General features: G+C 35.0%; 1 protein-coding gene across 1 annotated transcript; it reads right to left on the minus strand.

Moving 5' to 3' along the window:
• Positions 1-7,850: 7,850 nt before the first annotated feature.
• On the minus strand, positions 7,851-8,864 carry LOC132304887 (uncharacterized). The gene has a single exon (XM_059802586.1). It carries the CDS (start codon positions 8,862-8,864, stop codon positions 7,851-7,853), a length of 1,014 nt encoding a protein of 337 aa, XP_059658569.1.
• Between the last annotated feature and the right edge of the window lie 6,877 nt (positions 8,865-15,741).

Genomic DNA, 15,741 nt, shown 5'->3' on the forward strand with positions numbered 1-15,741 from the left:
ATCCAATATATGCCATTATCGATCCAAGTTGGATCGATCACATTTTTTTTTTTATCGATCGAACTTCACTACATTGCAATTGAATGCCCCTTTTCTTTGCCCCATGTTCTATGCTACCATATTCATGCCTAATGCCTGTGTTTTCCACATTGGTTGCATTTTATACTTATCATTTCTAGCATGTTTCACATTGATTGCAGTTGCCAAAGTATACTCTTTACTCGTTCATTATCTAAGTATGGCTTACATCTCCACTGACAAGGCCGTAATGATATGCCAAAATAATGTAATGAATGTGAAAGTGGTTCAAAGAAAGTCTTTTTAGTCAAATTTAAATTTATAGAAACCACTACCACTAATGTAGCAAGAGTGAGTAGGGATCGTCCCAAGGGATTTACAAGGTACAACAGAATTGAATTCGGGTTAGTAGGTCGAATGATCAAAGAAGGGTTTGGTTGGTTGAATTAAGCTAATGATTCAATAAAAAATATGTAAATTAAGAACAATCTAAAGATTAAAGTATAGAGAATGAGAGAGAAGTCTTGGGGCATAGAGTTCACCACTAAGCTTCAATTCACTAAACTTTTAGGAATTGTTAATTTAGGGGGATTCCATGTTGTAAATCAAATGTGTGTGCTATTAATTGAAATACTAAGCATGGATGGAAAATTAAACATAAATTGTCTAATTCTAATGAGTAGCACAACCTATCAAATTAAGCAATTAACAATTCAAAAAATCCACAATTAATAGACACACAAAAATATAGAGAAATGTACTATTTACACTCATAAACATGGATCATCAAACAACAAGAATGGATTGCCTACCTATTTAGAAATTTAAAGTAACTAAACTGCAACTATACTAATGACAAGGAAATTAAACTAATTAAGCTAAAGAGGCAGCACAATTCATCAAGAAATAAGCATGATCTATCAAACAAACTACAAAAGTAATCAATTAAGCACCATGCCTTAACCATCACTAGATTTATAATTCTAACACACAAAGACATATGAATAGAAATAAAAGATTAATTGGAAGGATTAATCCATACAAATCATGTAGAAACTTAAGGTTTATATATAATCATGGTCAAAACATTATTTACAACATAAATCGCCAAAAACTACAAAATACTAAGTTTAGGAAGAAAGCCTAGGGACTATCTCTAGCCCCAAGAGAAGGATTTAGCCACTCATGGTTATTGTCATCCAACCCTCAAGGGCTATCTTCAATGTAACCACCATCTTCTTCCTTTGCTCCAAAAACCCTAATCTAAAGAGAGAAAATATCTAAAAGCTATGTCTAAAACTTAAACAAAAACTTAGAACCTTATATAATTGGTTTCATTTGATTCAAATACAAGCCTCTTTGAGTAGGCAACAAGTCAGAAAATAGGCCTTTAATTGGTGCAAACTTGCAGCTACAAAAGTTGGTGGAGTTTGGGCGCGCTCAAGAATTAGACAGTTCACTGCCAGCAGGGGTTTCAATCGATCGAAGTTGTCTTCAATTGATTAGGACTTACTTTGATCGATCGAAGATGACGTTGCAAAGATATTTGACAACTAGTAACCTTATCCACTGAGCTGGCACCGCCTTCTTTTTGATCAATTGTAGATATCTTCGATCAATCAGGACTTCCTTCGATCGATCAAAGACTGTCTAGTGCAGATTTTTCTGACTTCTTCTGAATTTTCTTCTTGACTCCAAAAAGGAGCTAAAAGGCTCTTTTTAGCCTGTTTGAACCTCATTAACCCGAAATAGACAAAAACATAAATTAAAACTAAAACGGGAAAGTAAGATAGATGAATGGACTAAAATACCTTAGCTTAGGTACTAAAATGCATCATATTTGAGCACTTATCACACCCCCAAACTTAGATATTATTAGTCCCTAGCAATGAACTACAAAGTAAAGAGAGAAACAAACAATTATATAACTATAAACTCGAAAGCAATAAAAAAAAAAAATGCCACTTTCGTAGGGAACATGATTGTATTTAGCTTATGCAACAAGCCTTTTAAACCCCTAGGTTACCCCTAGTGGACGAGTGAAGTCTCGTGAGGATTTCCAGAAATGATATCCACAAACATTAAGATTTGTCTCACTAAAGAGGCACCAACATACAAAACAAGTTTTGGGAGAAAACTACCTCAAGTATGCAATTTTTCAACCAACTCCAAGCAACTCTCTAAAATTTCAACAACATGTCAGCAAATATGGTCCTCCACACATCAAGAGAATGATTATGTAAATTAAAACAACTCTAGAATCCATTTAAGTGAACCGGCATCAAATATGTTGCTATCTTAGCCAACTAAGGAAATGGTCACAACTGGCCTCAAGCTAGCACACAAATCTAGTATCAATTATCAAGACAAATAATGAACCTTTTATTAAAGTTTTATTCAACTAGGTGCACTAATTCTTTTCACTCGATTTTTTTTTTTAAAGGATCAAGGATGGAAGCATGGTGCAATGTAGTGATCTCTTAAGCTTTCTAGAAGATTCATGAAGCGAGTGTTAGGTCAATAACTCCTAAACCGGACGGCTTTACGGCATTAGGTATAGAGACACCCCTAAGGACTTACAAGTTCAAATCAACTAGGCTACAAATCAAAACAACACCCATCTAATAATTTCCTACTCCTCACCTTTGGTAAAAAGTCCTCACTTTTTTTTTTTTTTTTTTTTTTAACCTATAGTTTGGGCCCTCTACCTTTCGGCACGAGAAATTCAATGCTTGATGAGGCTAAAATCCCGGCTACTTAGTGAAAAGGTTTTGTTATCCACCTTTGTCAAGAATTAAAGCTTTCAAAGCACTACTAGAATGCTAGTGTGCGCCTATGCTAGTGCAGAATCCTATATTGAATCTCAAAATAATCGCAAGATCAAGATGATGTGGACCACAAATGCAAGCAAGATATCAATCTTTCAAAAAAATTACTCCTAAATGGCATCCACAAGGCATACAAGGAGTATTAGACTCTCAAGTCAAGTAATTTTTAAATTCTAAGTATCATGGTCCTTAAAATATCAAAATCATAGCTAAAACTCTCAAATCATACCGCATGCATAGAAACTAAGTGCGACATGTCAAAATATGCTAACTCACCCCCAAACTTAATCTGTGCATTATCCTTAATGTACAAAAATGGCAACAAATAATGGAAAGAGTATACCAAATGGGTGTAGCAAATAGGACCTGGCAACGGAAGCTTAGCATTAGAAGGAACACCCCCAAACTTAGATTCTAAAAACCTGTCTGAAAGTGGTCACACTAGTAATTGTTAAAACATATGCATCAATGATGTAAATAAGAGGTGGAACGGAGAACTGGGCATAAATCCATGGCATATAGCAATATAAATCTCGGAATATCCAAAACCAAAATCAATAATGTCAAAATCCCAAAAATCTATAGATGCAAATAAATCCAAAACCAATATCCAAAACCATGTGTATCTAGTGTAGTGCAAAATAATATCCAAAAATATCAATGTAAATATCTGAAAACAGTGCAAAAATCCCAGAAATATCAGTGTAGCAAAAATGTATCAGGGCAAGGAATGAGTAATAGAGATAGAGAGAATGGTGGAATCATGGTGCAGCATCCAGTTCAAGCATATCGGCAATGATCTGTAGCATGTCTAACATCTCCCAGCTATGTCGAGTGAGAGACTTCTGAATGTTTGTTCGCAAATTTGAAATGTCTCCCTCATATCCGCTACAGCTCCCGTCAGATTGTCAGATCACCTGGCTAAGTCATCATGCCACCTCGCCAAATCATCGTGCCGCACTATCATGCTAGCTCTGAAAGAAGTAAAATCGAAATGCAGCTGAGTTAGGTCAGCTTGGTGGCCGGAATATGAACTGGTATGATGGGAGCGAATGTCGGCCTGGGGCATCGGCTCTAAAGGAGGAACATATGATGGGCCAACCTGCTGGGATGGATAGGGAGGAAAAGGTGCACCCTGCTATGATGTAGATGTGGAAGTAGTAGTACGCTGCCTTTGTTTGGGTCTGTATGAAAAAGGTGATCCATAGAATCCCTCGGCTGCCTCCTCCTTTGAGCAAGCATTGAAAGTCTTTGTCACGCCCCTAGACCGTAAGATGCAAATATTACAACATCAAAGTTTTTAAAGTCCGAAATAACACTTATTACATGCCAGAAATATTCTAAAGAAATATAAGACAAAACATAAACTATTATGCGAAATATAACACAACAATACCAGCCCCGACTCTGTCTATAGCTGAGAAGGAACACCCTCCACACCATCCATGCTATGACCTGAAAAGATTTGAATAAAATAGGAATGAGCAACCACAACTCAGCAAGAATTGCCTAAAGCGCACTCCTTAATACCTCCGTGAATCCAAATAAAGAATAGATAAAGGATAATGGAATCATATAAACTCCGGAAAAAAAATAATGTCATATAGGATAATAAAATGAAGTGCCATGCAATGCGGATGCTAATGCTAATGCCACTGACACTTCTCACTTCCCAAAATCCAATTTCCATCTCAAAAAGTTAATGTAATCCGGCCAGAGCTGCTCCCTGTACCACGAGAAGAAAATTGATCATCTATCCCTGATCCAAGGCAACTCCTTGTAATCATTTGGGGCCTAGTGACACAATTACGCGTAGGCAACTCTTACGTCTTCTCTAGATTCCCATTAACTGCACAGACAAGGCAACTCCTTGTCCGGTTTTGAAATCATTGAATCAATCCCACTTTCCTAACTCACGGATACAAGGCACCTCCCTGTTATCCGGTTTTCAAAATCATTTACTGAACTTTCACTTCCTTTTTTCCATTCTAACCTTAACCCCATGACCATGCAAGATGAATGCACATTTGTGTCATGTTCCGAAGTTTTTAAACAGTAAACAGTTCACATGCAGTATGTTACTTCCATCTTCAAAAATTCATAACAAATTCAATTATAAGTCAAATTGCGTGATTCCAAAGCCTAATGATAGCTTAAACAATGTACTTTGAGAGTGTCAATTTAGTTTAACAAAATCCCTTCCCAATTGGAACAGTTTTAATCCACAATTTCGAAATAAAAATCTGTCAGACACTAATTTCCAGTCTGTAGCTTCATTCTTCAAAAATTCATAGTAAATTCAATTTTCGTCCAAATTGAGTGAATCCAAAGGCCACTGAAAGTTCAAAGACTATTTGTTTTTTCTTCCTGAATAGGGGGATTGTATAAATAAGAATATACGTTACAATAATTGAAAGGAGGTATACCTCCTTTTGACAAACTCAAGAGCTAGAATAAGCCCATTTCCAATAGATGCTAAAAATCAACAAAAACTTCATAAAGAGGAAGAAAATACAATCAAAAGATCCTCTAATCTAATATTGAGGAAAGTTAGAACATCCCAAATAATAGATTGCACAACAAAATTAGCACTATCTTTGCAGCCATAATGAAGAGTAGAGTTGCGCATAGACCAAATTTTCCAAATAGTTATTGAAAAAACAGCACACAAGATCTTGGACTTCATTGATTTAACACCAGTTTGCAACACAAACCATTCGACCAATTGATCCATTGACTGAAAACCATTATATTCCAATTAAAGAATGTTGAACATATTACTCCAAACTTCTTTAGCATACACACAGGTGCAGAATAAATGATTATTGGTATCCAAATTACCAAAACAATTATGGCAAATGGCAGTTACCATGATTCCTCGTTTCTGAAGATTGACAAAGGATAAATTCTTATTATGTAGGATGATACAAACCCCAACTGCAATCCTTGGTCCGCAATGCTTCCAAATTAATCTACTCCAGATCACAGGTTGCTTTCTTGATCTACATATCTCCCAAGCAGCCTTCAATGAAAACAAACCATGTTTCCATACAATTGAATCTTCTCCAACCTTAATAACAAAATTTTAAATGAAGTTCCTCACCTCAACAAAAAAATCAGTAAGTATAGCCCATGTCCCATTTGCAATGAAAGCAGCAACACATTATGTTCTATCAATTTGCCTAAACAAAGTAGCTCCAAACTACTGAATTAAAGTTAAATTTCCACACCAAGGATCTGTCAACAATTTGAACTTCAAACCATCCCCAACCTTGAATTCAACATTATCCAGAACCAACTATCTAACTTCTAAAATCTGTTTCCAAATTGGAGAATCCCCGAACCACGGACTCACATTCCAAAAAGAAGATCTTCGTAAATATACTGCCTGTAACCATTGAATCCAAAATTTATCTTTTTTTTGCAAAAAATCCCAGCACAAAGTAATCTTTGCAGCTTTGTCAATATCCTGAATTTGTCTAATATTAAAACCTCCCTCATCCACAGGTAATGTAATTTGACTCCATTTCACTTGAGACAATTTTTTAACATCTTGCTTACCACTCCAAAGAAATAATTTCAATCTTCTCTCTAATTGAACTTTTATCCCCCAAGGAATCTTAAATCCAAATACCCAATGATATAGATAAGAATATAACACTGATTTAATCAATTCAATCCTACCTGCCAATGACAAATTAATAGTGTTCCAGTGAGCAAGTCGATTATTCACTTTATCCAGCAAGCTTCTGAAATCTCTAGCTCTCAACTTGTGATTAGACAAAGGTAGTCCTAGATATTTGAAAGGAAATGATTCAGCTTGGAATTGTAAGATGGAAGACAATCTTCTTTTACCCCTCACAGACTTGGAGAAAATTATAGAACTCTTGTCTTTGTTAACCTGAAGTCCAGTAACATCTTTGAATTTTTTAAAAACTTCATCCACTGCTTTAGCTGTAGAAATCTCAGCCTTGACCACCAAAATAAGATCATCAGCATAGAAAACATGAGAAATCTGCAGCCCTGAACTCACCACTTCCTTACATAGTTTGATCCTTCCCATGTCAATATAGTTGTTCATAAGAGTGCTGAAATATTCAGTTACAAAGGAAAACAACAATGGAGACAAATGACAACCCTGTCTAAGCCCTTTAGTAGCAGAAAAATATCCAGCAGGGACACCATTACATAAAACAGAAAATTTAGGAGAGGATATACAAGCATGGATCCATTGAATCCATTTCCCACCAAATCCATGTAGCTGTAACCTTGATAAGATGAAACCCCAGTCCACTGACTCATAGGCCTTCTTTAGATCGATCTTCAAAGTCATATTAGTAGCACCATTTTTCTTACCAAAATCCTTTACCAAATCAGAAACTAACAAGATATTATCATGAAGCCTTCTATTTTTGATAAATGCAGTTTGTTCATTTCCAATCAGTTTAGGCAGAACAACACTTAACCTATTGACTAGAATCTTAGAAATAATTTTGTAAACCAGATTACATAGAGCTATTGGCCTATAATTGGTAATTTTAACTCCATGGTTCAGTTTTAGGATCAAAGAGAGAAAGGTGGAATTGATACCTTGAGGAAGCTGGCTAGCAGAAAAGAAAAACAACGCTGCCTTAATGACATCAGCCCCAACCACTCCCCAAAATTTTTGAAAAAATCTAGTAGGGAATCCGTTCTGTCCTGGAGCTTTATCTGGATTAAATCGCATCACCACACCCTTGATTTCTTCAGCAGAGACATCACAATCAAGAAGACAACATTCTTCTTGATTCAAAAAATTCCTAGGTGGAATTGACTCCTGCGATAAACCCTCTGTTTGTGTGTACAAATCTGTGTAATATTGCACCAACCAATCTTTGATAATCTTAGGATCTAAAGAAACTTCACCATTCACATTTTCCAATTGAGTAATGGCATTTAACCCTCTTCTTTGCTTAACAATATTGTGAAAATATGAAGTGCATTTATCCCCTTCCTTCATCCATTTTACCCTGGATTTTTAGCCCACATAATTTCTTCAAGTTCAAGAGTCTGCTGAAGTTTTCCACTAGCCTCCCTTTCTTTGTTTATGTTATCTTGCAGTGTAGGATCTTGAAGAAGTTCCATTTGAATTTGGTGCAAATGATCTCTGACTTCTTGAATTTGATCTGAGACAAAACCTCTGACTTTATTCCACTCTTTGACAGCAGCCTTAACAGCCCTCAATTTCTGTTGAAGAATATGAATAGGATTACCTGAACCAATAACTTCCCAAGCTGTAGTCACAACATTAACCATCTCTTGTTGTAGACACCAGATTTTCAGAAATTTAAAAGGTTTTGGTCCTTCTGAACAATTTAAATGCCACTTTACAACTATACCATAGTGATCAAACAAAGATGCAGCAGTTAAATACACCTTGGTATCATTGAACTTTTGCGGCCATAAAACATTTGTCAATACTCTGTCAAGTTTAGCATTGATTCTAGCTTGACAATTTTGTTTATTGCACCAAGACCAATCCCCATTATTAATAGGGATATCATCCATCTGCAGGTCATAGATGAGACTATTAAATTCATCCAACCTTGCTTGGGGAATTCTCAGCCCACCTTTCTTCTCATAATTATACCTCACAATATTCCAATCTCCCAGAGCTATCCAAGGATCCTTAACAGTAAGAGTTTGTTCTTTAAGAGATTTCCACAACTCCCTTCTTTCACCTACTTTATTAGTAGCATATATAACAGTAATACAGACAATAATACCTGATTGGATATGCTTCACTTGTAATAACATAGATTGTGCATCCTCTTTCAGCAACTTGACATCAAATACAGTGCCATTCCAACCAACCCAGATTTTTCCTAAATAGCTTGACCTGTAATTAGCCAACCACTTCCTATTATTTCTGATTTTACTTTGAATTCTTTGAGCTTTTCCTTCCTTAACCCTAGTTTCCTCAAGGATAGCTAAAGCAAACTTTTGATCTATAATCCATTGCTTTACTTCCTTTTGCATGAGAGGTCAGTTGAGACCTCTCATATTCCAAGCCCCTATAATTCTAAAGAAAATGGCAGTGATCCACTTGTAGGGAAACGTGCTAGTTTTAAAAACTTTTTGAGGGATTTTGATTCATAGATCTTAATTCATCACATAGAAACAAGTTTTATGCAAAAATAAAATATGATGTACCATTCAATTAACAGATTGAATACTTACATCAAAAGTCTAAGTAAACCTTTAAAACTTTCCTCTAAAGTTAATGTTCTCACTTATTGTATATCCCTTAGCAAGATGCATTTTCCTTGAATCTCCATCTTCTTGGTAATTGTTTTACCTTTAGGAATCACTCATATACCTCTATGAATGACCTTGGAAAAATAGGTTTGTGGGAGCCTCCATTAGATGAGAACATAAACCCTAATTTTCTAGAGAGAGAAAATAGATTCATTTTTCCTTCTTCCATAAATCACCCCTAAAATATACATAGACCATGTATATTTATAGGCAATATAAAGATAAAGAAAAGGAAACAACTAATCATTCTCAATCTTTAATTCACATGTCTCAAATCTAATATAATTCCAATATCAAGTTGGGTTATGAGTGAGAATCCATTGAGCCTATTATTTTATTGGCTACAATGAATTAATAATTGACCCGGTCCATGGACCCAATTCAATTAATTCATAAATTAATTTCTACTCCACTAAAAGAAATTAATTGAACTCCAATTAAATAATAAATAACCTCTAAGTCAATATTGCACTTTGACCCCTCTATGCATAATTAGTTATCGGATAAATAAAGCCATCAATCCGACTACTTAATTAATATATTTATTTTAGTACCATTAATTATTTCTGTCTCGATCACAATAAAACATTTGTTTGACAAAAATAATAATTTAAATAAATAAATATATAATAAATCATTTTGTCTAAAAACATACAAAGGCCTTCGAATTTACTTTGTGATCAACCATAATCAATACAAAATAAATACAAGTAGCAATGATGCAAATATTGAAAATATAACCCTCTAACTATTAATTACATAACTACCCAAAGTATCGGTCTAAGGATCCCAAAGAATCCGCCGAACAAATCAAAGTAATTATTAATTAATAAAAGAGTCTATAATTTTCTCAAGCTTAAGAGTTAAATGCTATGATGGTAATAGGGAGCAATTGCATATGACGGCTCTCGCAATATATCTCAACCTAACGCGGATCCAGTTCAAGTCTTAATCAATTATGAGTCCATCCATAATTACCGACTATGAACCGTTTATGATTACTATTTATATTCATGTATTGATCGCCATCACATACATATATAAATATCTCTTGTAATCAAGTGGACACTATCAATTCTATAATGAATCGAAACATAATACATTGAATTCACCAATTGTATAAAACATAAATATTTCAGAAACGTCAGGAACTTATATCACTTTAATCCAAATAGGAATTTGCTATGTTAGGGCATATAAATACCAACAGCTCCCACTTGCCCTCGTAGCCAATTCAAATTACATCTAACTCCAATGTTATCCAGATGATGATCAAAATTATTAATCAATAACACCTTTGTTAATAGATCAACAAAGTTGTGTTCCAATGCAATGTTCTAGCCACAAGTACACTTTCTTGCCGGACAATATCATGTAGAACATGATACTTCCTCTCAGTGTATCTTGTTCCTCTATGGAACCTTGGGTCATTGGTTTGGACTACTTCTGCACTATTATCGCAATATAGCTCGATAGGCAGACTAGTATGCTCCACAACCTCTAAAATTAGTGAGATCAAACCAAAAGGCTTCCTTTGCCGCCATTAAGGCTGCAATGTACTCCACCTGCAGGTTTGAGTCAGCAGTTAAAATCTGCTTAACAATCTACTAACTGATTTCCCTTCCATTGAGTGAACATACACTAAGTCATGAACCTCATAGTATTTACTTCTGATTGAAAATCAGAACTAGCATACTTGAGTAGGACCATATCATCACATCCATAAATAAGTATGAGACCATTGGTTCTCTTTAGGTACTTAATGATATTTTTCACAACAAACCAGTTATTAAGTCAGGATTGGACTAATATCTACTAACTATCCCTACTATGTAGCAGATGTCTTATTTGGTATAGACTATGGCATATATGAGACTCTCATATGCCGAAGCATATTGTTCCAGTCTCATTTGCTCAATCTCCTTTGATAGTCTTGAAAAACTACTTACTAGAGAGAGCCATCCATATCTATAAAGCAAGAACTCATTCTTTGAGTTATGCATACCAAACCTGGTCAAAACTTTATCAATGTAGGATTATTAAGATAAGCCTATTTTCCTTTTAACCTGATCTTGTAAAAGCTTGATCTTAGGAATATAGCTTACATCTTGAAAATCCTTCATTTAAAAGTAATTAAACAACTACCTCTTTACTGATGACAAAACTTCCACATCATACTAAATGAGTAGGATGTCATCAATATATATAGAATCAGAAAAATAATGACATTCCCTTGTACACTCATAATTAATTCACTAAGAAATCTTCTGGTATCTTATTGTAGATTAACTTGCCTTCCATAGGAATCACCCTACTAGAAAGTTCTACAAGATCCCAAAATTTATTAGAATACATAGATTCCAACTCTGATTTCATAGTAACTCGCCAAAATGATCTGTATCCATATCAGTTCACGCTTTCGTGTAGCTTACTGGGTCCAACTCATGTTTAACAAGGATGTCCATAATGGTCTCACCTAAAAACATGATTCTGTCGGATTGGATGATAATCCTCCCACTACATCAATGTACCGATGCAGGAATCTGTGTACTAGATGGTGCTAATGCATCAATAGGGAATTCATCTATTATTCTCAATCTCTATAATAAGTGTGTTCACATCTGGTACATCTGGTACTCATACCGAATTCTCTAACATTATGCTACAAGGTATGTGATTCATAATATGATTCTCCTATAGATAAACAGTGAGTGTAAACAATCAACTTTTATCATTGAGATCATAAAATAATCCGTCCTAGTGACTTTTAGAGTAGCTATCAAATCTATCATGCGTATGATCTGTTTCCAATTTACTTGTCCATATCAAGCGCACATGTGCAAGACTACCCCATATGTGCATGTGATTCAAACTAAGATTTAGTCAAAAACACAGCTCAACAGTATCCTTGAGATAGACTAAGATGGAATGCAGTTCATAATGCGCATCGATGTCATTAACGCTAAACTCTTAAATGAAAGAGATAATATAGCATAACAGATCATAGATCTAACCATGTTAAGCGGAATTCTATTATTCCTATTTGACACCTAAATCCATTTAGCGTCAATTGCGGAAAACCTGGTACACCACACCCTTATTGACCATATAGTCTTTGCATTATCCCAAGAAATACTCATCTCCACGATCAGATCGGATTGTTCTGATAAGCTTACCTAATCTGTGCTCTACATCAATCTTGACACTTTCAGAATGTACCAAAAGTTTAAGACTCGTGTCGCATCAGATAAATTTATCCAAAACGTGAGTAATCTTGCTTGGATGTTCATAAGACCACACGTGTCTGTGTGTACCGACTCCAATTGTCCTTTATGTCTATTTCATCTGGCTGATTAAGCCCTTAGAGTTATCTATCCTTTAAAACAGGATTCACAAGTTTGGTTTAGGCTCCTCTGCCTCACTAGGTAATAAACCTTCTTTGACCAATCTTTGAATCTCATTTTGATTGATAACAACCCAAAAATAGACATTAAAAATACAATGAGTCAGGAATAACAAATTTTCTCTTAACATTCAATCTAGAAGATGCAACATTTGTTTCTACATCCTGCAAATCTTAAGAGTTTGTGATTATAGTATATTAACCATCTTTTAATGCACCAGAAGTAATCGCATATCTATTCAATTTTATAAAACCAATTTTACAAAATAACAATCCAGTTTTTATAAACCACAAGTGAAACAAGAATTAGATAGCGTCTAACTTCTGTGCATAAAGATAGTTCTCTAATACTAATATCCTCATACTCTCTAATTTTAGATGTAATACTCCCACTGACTTAGCTACAACCTTGACATCAAGTCAAGTACAAATATATTCCATATCATCGAGGCTTCTGGATTCCTAAAATCCTTACAACGAATTACAAACATGTTTAGTGGCTCCAAAATCTATCCATCAGGAATTAATAGATACAACCACAAAACATGGCTCAATGATTAAATATATACTTTCCTATGCCACGTCATTGCTTAGACAGTTCATCCTTGAGTGTCTTAGTTAGCGACAAAAGAAGCAATTTCCTTTGCCCTCAACATTCACTGCCTTATTCCCTTTAGCCTCTTGGATACCTATGTTTTGTGCTAGCCTAGTCCTATTATCATCCTTCTTCTTTGCTTTGCCCTTCCACTTGGGCCTAGAAGAAGATGGTATAGACTAGGTTAGATTGATAGGAACGCCTATACTTTTGATTATCCCTTCATCTATTACCAATTCTATAAGAATATCAGCGAGTGTGAACTCAAACTGATTCCTTATTTAGTTTACTCTGAAAGAACCAAACCAGTTTAGTAACAAGGCAATAATCATGTCAACTTGAAACTTACCACCCAATTCAACCATATTGATCTCCAGCTAATTTTTAAATAATAAACAATCATTTTCAAAATACAATTTCATATTGGAGTTCCTTAGGCTATCTTGATGATGTTCAAGTCTGACATAGTACGTAGGCATACGCCCTATCTAATCTCACTAAAACATCTCATTAAGTATCTTAAAGTAAATGAATTAGGTATAGGAGTATTAAATACATTTTGTACCCTTACGTTGTGAATAAAATATCTAAGTTCCTTTTCAAGTCATTATAAATGAGGTCCAATATCATAGAATATATAAGCAAGCAGATAAAATGGATTAGACATAATTAATCTGAATATAAATGCATTCATTCAATATGCAAGATGAATTATTAATACTATCATGCATATTTAAAATTAAAATGAGTTTGTTAGCCACATAATATAATAAATCTCAATTGAATAAGAGATCATTATCATTATTGGTGAACAATCCCTTTTAATTAATGCGGGTCCCGCAACCCTGTAGCATAATAAATTAACTATAATCAATTTGTCAATAACTTATCCTGTTGGAGGAGTTCATTATTATTATTGTAGAGATTCATTTGCTATTAGGTGAGCACTTCCATTAAAATAATAATATGTGGGTCCCTTAACCACTGCATGAAAAATCGATAACCAATACGCCAATAACTTATTCGGTTGACGAAGTTCATTATTGCTATGGGCGAGCAAATCCCATCATCTCCATATCTCTTAAGACAATGCCTTGTCTATCTATATGAAATGATTCTCGATTATGTTTAGCCTTTCTAAAATCACCTAGTATAGACCACTCCGTTGGGGAGCTAACACTATTGATTTTAGATTGAGTGTATAACGTTATTAAAACTCTAATGAAAAATAAAACATTAAATATCTTATCATTATAATCTAGACTCTTTAAATCATGTGTAGGGCCTTATTTTTAAAGATCTAATTACAATGAACATTTAATATTTTTATTTTCATGAGACAACCATTCTTGTAATATTAAGACTCTTCAAATCATGCATGGGGCCTTATTTTTGAAGATCTAATTACAATGGTGTTAATAACGAAGGCCATGGGGCAATGTATAAAAATCCCCGCTCCCACTCAATTTTTTTTAATCATTTATAATTAGGGTTTTTAATTTATTCAAATACATGATATAATGCATGCTAAACGTCTTGATTTTAATCCAATTAAATTTAAAAAATATTTGGACTTTAAATGATTCACTAATATTTAATTTGAAGCACACTTTAAAAATAATTTTTCGTTTCCCAATAAGTGCCCTCAAATTAATTAGTAATCAGATCCACTTAATTTTCATAATTTAATTAATATAAATCAAGTCATTTAATTAAATATCATAGATCCAATGCATGAATAATAATTAATCAACAATTATCTATTATATGCATCACATACATCAATAAATGACAGATAAAACAAATAAAAACGGCCAATGGAATTAGCTTTTAACATTTAATTACTCTAAGTATTGCGCGAGGGTCCACCACCGACTTGTAAACACCTTTAAGGAGCTAGTACAAGCTTGGAGAAGCAAAACAGTCCTTGGAACGCACCCGAAGGTCCCCACACGTGCTGGCACGCGCCTCAGGAAGCTGCACCTCATCCCCACGCGCTTGCACAGGCTGGGAAAAGCATTAGGCGTGTGGCACGCGCTCCCACGCGCCTGGAAGGTGCTCCGGCGCGTGGGACGTGCCTCCACACGCGTGGATGATAGATGCCCCATGCTGGCGCGTGTTCTCCACGCGCTAGCAAGCCTTCTACTCCTGGCGCGTGTTCCTCACGCGCCAGGTGTAACTCCTTGCTGCTACATGGGATTATTCCCCCTTTCTTTGATCTGATCATGCGGCTGTTGATGCGGGTGCACCACATGCTGGTGCATCGTGTCACACCGGATCGGCCGGCCAATTTTCGGTGCTGATCTTGCCGCCGGTGACACTCCAGTCGCCGGAAAATCGCCAAAAAATAATAAAAATTCCCAGAAAATTTCTTAAGCCTAATTTAACCCTCTTGGACCTTCTTGAAACTTCATAGCATCCTTTAATGAATATTACATAGCTTTAAAAATATTTACAATTTGAAATACAATGAAAAAAATTAAATTACATCATTGAACTTTCAAACGGCTAAATCAAAACATTAATTACATTCATCCAAAGATAAAATTACATTTATTTAACCTATAAGCTTCATCCATAGCCCAACCATACATTATCAT

The sequence above is a fragment of the Cornus florida genome, unplaced genomic scaffold (assembly GCF_030987335.1).
Source record: "Cornus florida cultivar Cherokee Brave unplaced genomic scaffold, ASM3098733v1 CherokeeBrave_3.0.0_Hap2_Chr04, whole genome shotgun sequence".
Taxonomy (NCBI): Eukaryota; Viridiplantae; Streptophyta; class Magnoliopsida; order Cornales; family Cornaceae; genus Cornus; species Cornus florida.